The sequence below is a fragment of the Helobdella robusta genome (assembly GCF_000326865.2).
Source record: "Helobdella robusta unplaced genomic scaffold HELROscaffold_21, whole genome shotgun sequence".
Taxonomy (NCBI): domain Eukaryota; kingdom Metazoa; phylum Annelida; class Clitellata; order Rhynchobdellida; family Glossiphoniidae; genus Helobdella; species Helobdella robusta.
Window position 1 is genome coordinate 66,283 of NW_008704124.1, and position 12,377 is coordinate 78,659.

At 32.7% G+C, this 12,377-nt stretch overlaps 1 protein-coding gene across 1 annotated transcript in view; it reads right to left on the bottom strand.

Moving 5' to 3' along the window:
* Positions 1 to 12,377, bottom strand: part of HELRODRAFT_77746 (hypothetical protein) — a gene marked incomplete at both ends in the record, with an annotated part of 71,407 nt that overhangs the window by 49,483 nt on the left and 9,547 nt on the right. Inside the window, 2 exons of the mRNA XM_009018221.1 lie at positions 657 to 710; positions 10,636 to 10,720. Of these exons, the coding sequence (XP_009016469.1) occupies positions 657 to 710; positions 10,636 to 10,720 (139 nt within the window). The remainder of the gene's footprint in view (positions 1 to 656; positions 711 to 10,635; positions 10,721 to 12,377) is intronic.

Sequence of the window (12,377 nt, forward strand, 5' to 3'; positions counted from 1 at the left end):
CAACTTAATCGAACTATATATACTAATAATTATGAAAATATAGTAATAAATATATATATTTATTTTAAATTAGTATGTTTTTTTGATGTGTTAAAATATAAAAATATGTTACACACACATATTCACACATACACACATACACAACACACAAACACACAAATAGCATGTTTGATTAGCAATATTAATTGCATTGTTAATGGCAATTGGCACATGCACTCAATGAACTTGTTGAACTTTTATCACCTCTCTCTTCTTATTATATTTGCCTAGGTAAAATGTACTTTTTCTATTCATAATTTCATGTATTGACCTGATTTGTTGGGTTGGCATAAATATAGCATGACGAATTTGCGTAAAAATTCTTCTTTCAATAAATTAAACAATTTACAGAAAATTCTGGTAAGGGAAATAGAAAAGACAAACTTTAAGTTAATTAATGCCAATAATTCGGTAGAGTTAATACAAAAATATATTCATACAATATATATATACATTTTTATTTATTTATTTATATATGTGAGATGACGATGATGTAAATATGTGTTTGATGAAAATAACGATGATGGTGATGATGAAGATAGTGATGGTGGTGATGTGATGATGATGATGATGAAGGTGACGATGATGATGATGATAGCAATATTTATAAATCAAACCTTGCTGTGGTTGCTTGTTATGTTTTGTCTCGGCACTGCTATCTTTGGATCAACCTGCATTATTTGAATGAAAACATTACATAACACACACACACATACACACACACACACATACACACACACACATACACAAACACACACATACACAAACACATACAACGCACACGTCACCATACACTAATTGTTTTGCATATAAACGCATAGCCTTCTTAAGTTTTACAAAAGTTTTTTTCTAATAAGAAGACATGATGCAACTTTCATATGAGTTATCAAGAAAATTTTAAATCGATAGTTCTCAACCAGAGACAAAACGTTCTTTATAGTTAGATAAACAGGAGAAGAAATGCTCCAATGAAAGATTTAAATGGTCCACTGTAGGGACCGCCATGTCATTCACAATCTTTCTCTTTCGCCCTTTCTTCCCTTTCTTTTTCTTTCTCTTCTCTCTCTCTCTCCCTCTCTCCCTCTCTCTGTCTCTCTCTCTCTCTCTCTCTCTCTCTCTCTCTCTCTCTTTAAGTTACAAACAGACCAGCCTCATGGCACAGTAAACATGACCTAGAGAGGATATATGACGTTAAAAAAGAAGGCGATCATATGAAAGTAGAACATGAAGGATCAAATGAACTTTTTTTACTGTTGCCTTGAGATAAAAGCGTCCTTCTTGCTTGCCAAAAACCGTTTCTTACTTCATAATTCCACATCAATCTTCAGATGAATTTGAATGTTGTAATTATGGTCCTTGCATTTGTAATAAAAAAACGAATCAATAAATAAATCTAAAATTCGATTTTGAAATCACAGCACTTGGTGTATTTGCTACAGTTGTATTATCTTATGTGTGTACGAATTTGTGTGTGTGTGTTTGAATGTAAGTGTGTGTGTGTGGTGAGTGTTATATTTCTTGATATTATCGCACATGTGTAGTGTGTAGATAGATGCCTTGTGTGCGTGCTCTTTAGGATGTATGAGTTAATAATAAATACGTGGAGAGGAATGGATGGAAAAAATAAGAGGATAAAGAAAGACAAACAAGAAATTTACCAGATTACACCTAATTAACTGCAGACATATTTTATGAACGTTCATAAGTGCGTTTTTGTGGCTGTGTGGGGCTGTGTCTGTATGGTTTTGTGGTTGTGTGGGGATGCGTGTGGTTTTAAATGGTTATGATGGGTTGAGTGATTATGTGTAGTTGTGCGGTTGCGTGTGGTTTTGAATCGTTGTGTGTGGTTGTGTAGTTGTGTGTGGTTGTGTGTAGTTGTGTGTAGTTGTGTGTAGTTTAGTGGTCATGTGTGGGATTGTGTGTGGTTTTGTGTTAGTGCGCATGCACTTCAAATGAGTTTCAAAAACTTCTCTAGAAAAACGTACAATGAATTTAAAAAGTTTCCTTTTTGAACGAACAAATGCATCGTGTATGATAAGTATCCAAGCTACCGTCAGCTCGTTCATACAAAAACTAATGTTTTCAATGTTACGCTTAAAAACTGAAACCGATGATGGTAATGGAGATGATGATAAAAATGATAATAATGATTAAAATGATGACGATGGTGATGATAAGAAAGGTGACGTCGATGATGATGATTATGATGATGACAATGATAATGATGTTGATGACGATTGTGATGATGATGATTGTGATGATGATGACGATGATGATGACGATGACGATGACAATGATGATGAAGATGATGATGAGGTCAGAAGTGGCGGATTCGAAGTTAACGATGATGAAAGTATCAGTTTGAGCGATGTCCTAATGAAGACGATGATTTGGAAAAACTTACCCGCGGCTAATAAAACCACAATAACAGCAACATATATAACAACACTAACAAAAATGACATCATAGTAACATCAACAACTAATGGATCATGTAAAATGTGAATCACGATAATCCATTAAATAAAAAAAAAGACCTATAATAAAACATTTTGTGGTTACGGTGTAAATGTGATGCTAGAAGCAATTCTAACCTCTTCAGAATGAAAAACACCTCAACACTTTCTACATACAACACACACTCACGATGAAAAATATTAAAGTCTGATACACTTAAAACGCAATCTATAGCACTAAACATGATGACATTAACGTGAAAAATAAAAAAAATAACAACAGTAGAAAATAAAATAACAACAACAGCATAATAAAAAATAGAAATGATACGAAACATATCCACTTGTGCCATACCATCTATGATTCTAAACAATAATTTTTGCTGCTCGGATTGTGATGATGATGATGTTATATGATGATGATAATGATGAAGTCAGATGTTGAGGATGAAGATGATGAAGAACAGGTGATGGTTTTAGATGGTGTTAGTAATAAACTACTGCGAATGAGAGTGTTGGCTTATTGGCTTATTTTCAATTTGATAGCAAGATAAAAAAAATTTGTTCAACTGCATCAATTTTAAATTTGAAAGAAAAAGAATGTGCGTTTTGTTTTTTTTTGTTTTTTTTTTTTGCTAAACGACCAACAAAACAACAAAACTGAAAAATACTTACCTAACGTAAACTGCCTAAACAATAACCACTACAAGTAGGCAACAAAGCATTATTGCATCCAACAACAGCCCATCACCGTACAACAACAAAACCTATCCTACACATATAAAAAAAACAAAATTTAAAAAAATTCTGATGTAAAAAAATTAAAAAGCGATGCAACAAAAAAAGGAAAAACTGGAAAACACAAAAAGTACAATAACAATAAAAAAGATACTAAAAACACAGAAAATAGTACAAACAATTCCCCAGGAATATAAAATAAGATGAAAGAAAAGAAATACAGAAAACCTAGCGACAGCAACTGACTAAGAAAAAGAAGAAGAAAAAGATGAAGAGGAAGAGAGAGAAGAGAGAAAGAAGGAGAGAGAGAGAACGCGAAAGATAGTATATGAGACTTGATTAGTTTCTTGACTCCGTTTAATTTCTTTGCAGTCGATGCAGTCAATAGCAAAACGTCAATCATATAGCGCTAGCTTTTCCGCAACTCTGAGTTTCTTGCAGAAAAGGAAAAAATGGAAATAATCAATATGAGCTATAAATATCACGAAAAATTGCAGAAAAACAGTCTTTGATTGCCGCAGCTTAAGAAATAGTTGTTTTGAGAAGCCATCCAGAAAGTGAAAATTATAAACCTATTACACCTCATGCATGAAATTTATATAGAATTTTTTTGAGTTTAGAGAAATACATCAATATTTAGGATCAAAAAACAAATTTTAAAGCAATTAAAGTTATATTTATTGTCAATTATTAAATGCTATTTTATCAGATTTACTAACTAAATGAAGTTTTATTAAAATTGAAAAATTTATTATATTGTGAGGCAGTTAATTTATCCGAGAAATCTATCCAGGATTAGGCCAATCAACGTGGAAAGATTTTTGTTGGAATGCGTGCGAATGGACAGAACAATGAAATGTATATAAATGTGTGTGTGTTTGTCTGTGTGTGAGTCTGTGTGTGTGTGTTTCTGTGTCAGAGGTTTCAAATTAAATACTCTGTTAAACCAATGCCTCTTTAGTTCCTGTTTGAATTGCTTTACTGGAACAATTTGCTCCCAACACAATGGTAAATCGTTCCGAATCTTCGGCAAAGGAGCTTACTTGCACCTAGCCCTATTTTAGTTCAGGGGACTACCGTCGATTCACTGGTGATAGGTCGCAAAACATGCCCCATGCCCATCTCAGATTTTTTACGAAAAACCTCCTTCAAGTATTCTGGTCGACCACGATGAATGCAAAGGTGAGCAGTAACCGCCATCTTGTAAGAAATTTGCTCGCGCACCGGCAAGCAATTAAAATTCTCCAACCACCCAGTTATGTCAGCACGTTCACCAAGTCCAACAGCCAGTCTTGCAGCAGCGTTCTAAATGCTTTGAACTTTGTTAACCACATCAACCCCAGCTTTAAGTCGGATATCACACATGACAAACGAATTATATCGACACACATTCGTTAAAATCTCAACAACACACAAATTGATAAAAATCTCAACAAACAAACAAACAAACTCATAACAATTACGACAAACAACACCCAAACTCACCAAAAAAATGACATAAACAAAAAAATTAATGGTCAATGCAGAACTGAAGCGAAGAAGAAGCGCAGAAAATATTAGAAATAGAACATTGATCATAAAAAGACAAGCGCTGCACAACACAATTACGAAACGAAACAACAGCGGCGGCGAAATATAATGAGAAAAAATACAATATCCAGAGAGGATATATACTATTCTGCATGATCTGATGTCAAGTCAGTTAATAAAGGATTAATAAGTAGGCAATTGATTAGTTACGCACGTCCAACACAACTTCATCTATCTATAATTAGCTAATTATTTTTTCCAACCAACAATTCGCTTTGTATTTTTTTACCCAATTTGTTCAGTCCTTGCTATTTTTACTTCATTTTTATGTTGTTGTTGTTTTTCTTCTTCTTCGTTGTTGTTTTTTTTATTTTTCTTCTTTTTCATTATCTTCTTCTTCCAATGTTTTGCAGGTTTTTATAATGCTTTTTTTTCATTTTTTTACAACTTTTTATCTTTCAATAACTTTTCTCAATAAAAAACTGTTTTTTCATCTAAAATTTGTTTTTACATAATTTTTCAAAATTTGAAAAATTGTTTATCTTATATAGCAAACAATTGTTTTAAATGTTTCAACACAGCGAACGCCGAGCAAAACACATGTATATAAACAACAAAAAAAGTAAACCATATACATACAAAGCAGATGTTTTAATGTAACCAACCACATACAAAACATACAACCAGATGTTAAAATGTAACAAACTTATGTATGTATGTATATACAAACATGCCACACTAGCATTTTTTTTAATTTTTCAAAAGGCTTTTCAATATGTCTGCCAATTGACTGGGAAGACTAATAATTTGGCACTGATCTCTAGCAAATACAAAACCTGCTGCTACAAATGTTGCCATGCAGAGACACAAGCACACCAACACGCCAACGCATACGCATATGCACACATACATACACACATAACAAAACAAAAACAAGCAAACAATACCACATATGATCACACAAACTACGTACAAAGGACTACATAATATACAAAAATACTTTGGCTTGTTAATTTATATGCTGTTAAATGTATATTATTTATTCTGTATTTAATCAATTTGTTCAATTATAAATTTTAAATTACTTTGTATCAAATCAAAATTTTTCTGTTTGTTCGTTTATTAAATTTTCTTATTTATTTATTCGTTCAGTTAATTATTTTAAACCAAAGCAATGTTTTCATCTATTTTTATTTAAAATATTTCATTCGGATTGTTTTAAAATTTATTTTAAAAAATAAAAAACGAAGGAATCCATGAAAATTAGCCAAATTACACCTCGATAGTCGTTCGAAATTCATTCATCTCCTTATAACCTGCCACAATTCCATTCACTCTCTACCTGCCAGTGACAAAGATTAGACTTTTTCTGATGTAAAAACGTTTTAAATTTTGAAACTGTCAAATAATTTTATGTTAATCTTTTTTAATTTGTTCAACATGGAAACGTTTACTTGTGTTTTACATCTGCTAAAAACCGTCCTTTGAAAAAATTATTGAAATAAAATAACAATTTTGTTTTTTGTAATTCATGGCTACTCTAATTTTATGTGCGCCACCACACTTTCTTGATCACTGAATTTTAACGATAAATGTTTGATAATTGAAAAAATTAGTGAAATAAAATGAATATATTGTGTTTTACATAGTTCAAGGTCATGTACACAAATTGCTGTCAACTATACAGTTCAATTAAGCTGTGAACTGTAATGTACAGTGTGAAGTGAAATACATTTTAGTGATGAGAAGCATCAAATCTAAAAATTAGTTGATGAATATTTCCGGTAGGTTGTGCCGCGGCTAACAATCCCGTCACACCCCTTCTTTGCTACGCCTTTGATGAAATAGCATGAAATCATTTTTAACATATCAAAATATCGTAGCGAGATTGTGCGTGTTGTTGTTATTGTTACTGTTGTTTTGTGAATGTTGTTGTTGCTGCTGCTGTTGTTGTTGTTGTTACTGTTGTTGTTGCTGCTGTTGTTGTTTGTGTGGCGTGTTGTTTTCGTGAATGTTGTTGTTGTAGTTGTTGTTACTGTAGTTTCGTGAATGTTGTTGTTGTTGTTGCTGTTGTTGTTGTTTTTGTTGTTGATGTTGTTTGTGTGGCGTGTTGTTGCTATTAATGTAGTGATTGGTTTTTTTTTACTTTTATTGTTTCTGAGATTGTTGTCGTTGCTGCTGTAACTGTTGAAATATAGAAAGTCAGTCCTGACTTGATTGTGAATGTTAAATATTTAATGCCTGAAAAAATATCTTGGCCTAGCTTGATTTCTCTGGCATACATAGTCACTGCTAGAGGTGCGTACATGCATTATGTAAGATTAATTGTTCGGAGCAGCCCCTACCAACATTGTATAACTTTATATTTATTTACCATAAGCCGGTGCGTGATACACAATTCATTAACCTTACACCAGAATTCTGCAGAACATTGAAAAAATTGTGATGAAGAAGAAAGAGAGAGAAAGATAGAGAGAGAGAAAAAAAGAAAGAAAGAACTTTTAAATGAGATAGAAGGAGAGACTGAGAAATAATCCTAACAATGCATACATCAAAATAAAAACTTAAGTAATTATAAAAAGTATTCATGTAAATAACGGTGAAAAAAATAGCAAAAAGTGCACTAATGATTGGGAAGGCGGCTTCTGAGGGGATGCAAGCGGAGTAGAATAGAAACAAACCTGGCAGAAGTTAATCAATCATTGAACGTTTATTCATAGAAACTAACAAAATAGGCTATAAAACTCCATATAAACGTATGTATTTAAATACGAATACCCTATGCAGAAATGTATAAACGTACGATTATACATTAATACATCATGCATCAAAATTACATATACAATCCACATAGGTATGTACATAAATATATATGAGCGTTGTATAGAGTGCGTATGTAGAGTTCATCTACGTGATGCACTGTAATGCGTGACTTCAAGACGCGATGCAGTCGATGTAACGGCTTCTTAAGCGGCTGTTGTGGCGTGTTTTGCTGTGTTGTTTTGGTATAGTGGTGTTGTTATAGTGCAGTTTTGTGTTATGTTATGCTGTTTAGATGTGCTGTTGCTGTCGTTGTATCAATGCTGCTGTATTGTGGTTGGGCTGTGTTGTTGTAGTAGTTATTGTTATTATTGTTGCTGCTGCAATATTGTGTTGTTATGCTATAGTAAATGCGTGCCAGCAATAATAAGAGCCATTCTTGAATTTGATTAGTTTAAAGTTCAAGTAGGGGTAGGGGGCAGAAGTTAGAGAAACAGTAACAACGGTGGTAGTAATTCTCGTCGTCCATGTTGTTGATGTACTGGTAATAATAATAATAATAATAATAATACCGATAATAATAACACCAATAATAATAATAATACCGATAAAGGCCCAATAGGAATAGTAGTATAGACAGTAAAATGTTGTAGTCTCAGGTTAATTGAGTTGGAACAATAACAGTAATAACCACACAGTCTTGATTGTAGCAGTATCCATTGTATACAATAACGATTTTAGATTATAAAGTAATAAAAGTAGTATCAATGAATATTTTTGTAGTTGTAATTAGTAAAGGCGGATCTTGTTGAAGATTCTGTTTAAAGAATAGTAAACAGTAAAAATGTAGTCAAAATGAGGTCACTAAGTTGAGAATTTTTAAAACCATCCGCCATCAAAACTTGGATAAACTGGAGTTACAGGAAATAAAAGGAATTGATAAAAAAAACTTTAGAATTTAAAAATCATAAAATTTAAAATCATACCCCCTCCCCCTTCATGCCCACGCAAATTCCACACCCACCAGTAGAAAATGAAGGTTGAATTTTTACTAAATGAACGAATAACTTTTGCTACTGCTACAAAATTAACAAATAATTGAAAATGCATTTATAATTTAATTACTGATTATATTTGCTGCAATAATAACCAGCATAGTTTCACTTCATTTTTTGATGATTATTGTTATGGTTATGAGTGTTATTATGTTATGGCGGTTATTATTAATATAGCATTTAATTAGCCGGTCCAGTCATCATTATTAGCTGGTAATGGTGCAATCTGTTGGGAAAAGTTGTAAACAATGATTTGTTGTGGTCTGCATGACCTTATGTTAATAGCAATGTTCATTCTGTTGTTGTTGCTGCTGCTGTTGTTGATGTTTTTGTGGTTGTCGTTGTTGTTGTAGTTGTTGTGACTGTGGTTGATTTTGGTGTTGTTTCTGACAATTATGTTGTTGGTGGTGTAGTTTTTTTTAACGTTGGTTTCGAAATGCGTTCTTTATTTAGTTGTTAGTGTGGTAGTTGTTGTTGTTGGATTGTTAATAATGTTTTGATTATTTTGATTGTTCTCAATGTGACTGCTGCAAATTCAAGTGTTTTTCTCAAGTTTTTGTGCTTCTTTCGAAGTTAATGTTATATATCGGTAATGCTTCTCGATTGTTTTTGTGGGTTGAAGAAAATAAGTGATGTTTATGTGGTCAATGTTCATGCTAGAGTTGTTGTCGGCTCTCTCCTTACAGGATGTTCGGAGAATTTGAGGCTATTTGTTAGAACTTAATGAATTGAATTTAATATATCTTTTGCTGCTTAAGATTTTGTGAAATTTTTGAACAATGTCGATATTTTTACTAATTCCAGCTTGTGACATTTAATGTTGAGTGTTATTGTCATTACTGTTTTTGATATTGTCGTTGTTGTTGTTATAGTTGTTGTTGCAGTTGTCGTTGTAGTTGTATCGTGCGGCTTATCAGTATGCATTGTTGTTATTGCTTTCATTGATGGAATGTCATGGCTTTGTTCTGATGTACTGTGCTTGCATTCTAACTAGATTTGTTGTTCTTCTTGTTAATGTTGTTGATGTTGTCTCTCAAGTTGATGTTGTTTCAAGGTTAATGTTGTCGTTGTTGTTGTTGCTAAGATGGTTGCAAATAATTTTTTGTCTTCGTTGCGTTTTTCGTAGTTGTTTGCAATAACAAATAAACATGTTTTCATTTAACATGGGTTCAGAGAAATAATTTTTCAACATTCATTAATGACGATTGTTCTTAATATCTTACGTGCAAACAACATTGAAAAACCAGGTTTGAAAGTATGACCATTCAGAAAGTATAGGAATCAGACATGCAGATGCACGTGAGAGCTTGCGAGGAATGGATGGTCTCTGGATGAAAATACTGCTTCAACACATGAATTCTCTGTCTTAATTTTTATTAAACTTCTATTACGGAATCGGAATAAAAAAAAATTTAATTAATATTCTTTAAAATTTTCACAAAGTATTTATTTAATTTTTTGCAAACAGTTTGCTTGGTTGATTCCCAGTTGGATAAACAATCGCAATTAATTGTTTCTTATTTCGTTTTCAACGGCACCTACCAGCTACTAAAAAAAAATCTGAGCCCAATTAACGTGCAGCGAAAAAACAAATGTTTTTGTGATGGTTTGCCACTTTAAGTAAAATTATAAACCAATTTCTGAAATAATTTTTAAGAGTACATAAAAGATGTCTAGAAAATATGAAAAGACAAGTCAAACCTCCCAACCGCAAGATTGATAACAAGTAAATTAGTAGCTCAATGACCGCTACAACAACATCATTAACAACAACAACAACAAGACAAACAACGGAAACAACAAAACAATGACAGACGCAACAACAACATTTTCCTCAATGAAACCAACATCTTCAACGTTGCAACACAACATTCTCTTCTAAAACAGAAGCAACCACAACATCACCAACAATCAATACTTCAACCAATATCGTCAACAAAATTCACAACAACATAAACGAAATAATAAGCACCAATTACACCAACAACAACAACATGAACAACATGAACAACAAAATAAGTACCAACAACAACATAAACGACAAATTGTACAACTAACCAGTTTAGAGTCAAGTTGATGTGGCCCTCCGTTCAAGACCTTCACGACACTTTCTGGATCACTGAATGTTACAAATCCAAAACCCCTGTCATGTTAAATGTTGTTGTTCATGTTGTTGTTGGTGGTGGTGGTGTTGTTAGTGTTGTTGTTTATGTTGTTATGTAGTTTTGCTAATATTTTTCAAGTCACTAATTGTTCAAAATTTTTAATTTTTCATGAGTATGCACCGTTTCGTTGTTGTTATTAACTTGTTGTTTTCGGTTATTGATGTTATGATTTACGTTGTTGTTATTTTGTCGATGTCATGTACGGTGATGTTTGTTGATGTCATAATTTACGTTGCTGTTGTTATGTATAGAGTCGTGTGTTTTTTGTTATTCGTGTTGCAGTAACTGTTTAGGATGCAACAAAGTTAAGTCATCAGACATAAAACTAAATAAATGGACTGACAAATTAATAAATGATTGGAAATGATATTAATTAACTGACAATAATTTTAAAATATACAAAACAAGCTAATCTCAATAAAGCACATCGTAGCGCCATTATGGGAGCTTTAAAGCCGTTAAATTAAAACAAACAAACAAACAAACAATTTAAGTTATGTTCTTTTCGGTGTTGCTATTGAAATGCGGACAATTTAAACGTTCACGTTTGAACGTGTTGTTATTCCTTCTCTGTATTTTTACAATTGACTTTATCATTGGTGGCGCAATTGTATTTTTCATGTTGCAATTTGCGTTGCATTCTTGCCTGTATGTTAGCGTTTTGTGCAAGGTTGTTTGAAACTAAAAATCACGGCGTCATTTTGTTTCAAGGCATATTTATGGCTGCTACATTAAACATGCCTACCCAATCTTATTAAGATGCCTCCAAACAAAACGTGCAAACAAATTAAATTTTTTAATATTTCTTGAGTGTAAATATTGCTAGGTATGTGCGTGTGTGTGTGCGATTGTGTGCGTGTGTGTGTATGTGTGTGTATGATGTTTTTAAATTTTAGGAAATGTTTGTGTGCGTGTGTATGTATGTGTGTATGTGTGTGTGTGTGTGTGTCTGTGTGTATGCATGTGTGTGTGTGTGTGTCTGTGTGTGTGTATGTATGTGTATTTGTGTGTGTGTATGTGTGTGTGTATATGTGTGTGTGTGTATATGTGTGTGTGTGTGTGTGTGTGTGTGTGTGGTGTGTGTATGTGTATGTGTGGATTGATCTATAGCAAATCGATAGTTCGATTTATAAGGAACATTCCAAGGATTGCGTGCTGTTGTTAGATTGACCGCTAAGAGGACAGTGTTATTGTTGTAGTTGTTGTTTGTTTGTTTTGTTGTTTTAGTCGAAACTTTGTTTTGTTGTTTTGCATTGTTGTTGGTTTTTGTTGTCGTTTTCTGTTATATTGTGTGGTTGTCTTTGCAGTTGTTTGTGGTTGCTGTTGTTTTCATTTTAATGGTTCAATGTTAGTGTTGTATTTATGGAGGATGGCTGGCTGTTGTTGTTCCTGGTATTGTTGTTATTAGCAATTTTTTCCAAGGGAATGTTAACGTTAACATGATTTTGTTTATGTTATTGTCGTTGGATAGTTTTGTTTAACTGTTCTGTGTGTTTGTTTATCAGTTTTTATTCTTTTGCTCTGAACAAATTGAGCGCTTTTTTTTGTTATTGTTGTTTTGATAATGCTGTTGTTGCTGTTATTTTCGTTTAATTGCTGTTGCCTGTCCGTTTTGTAAGCGTAGCTTTGTGGTGT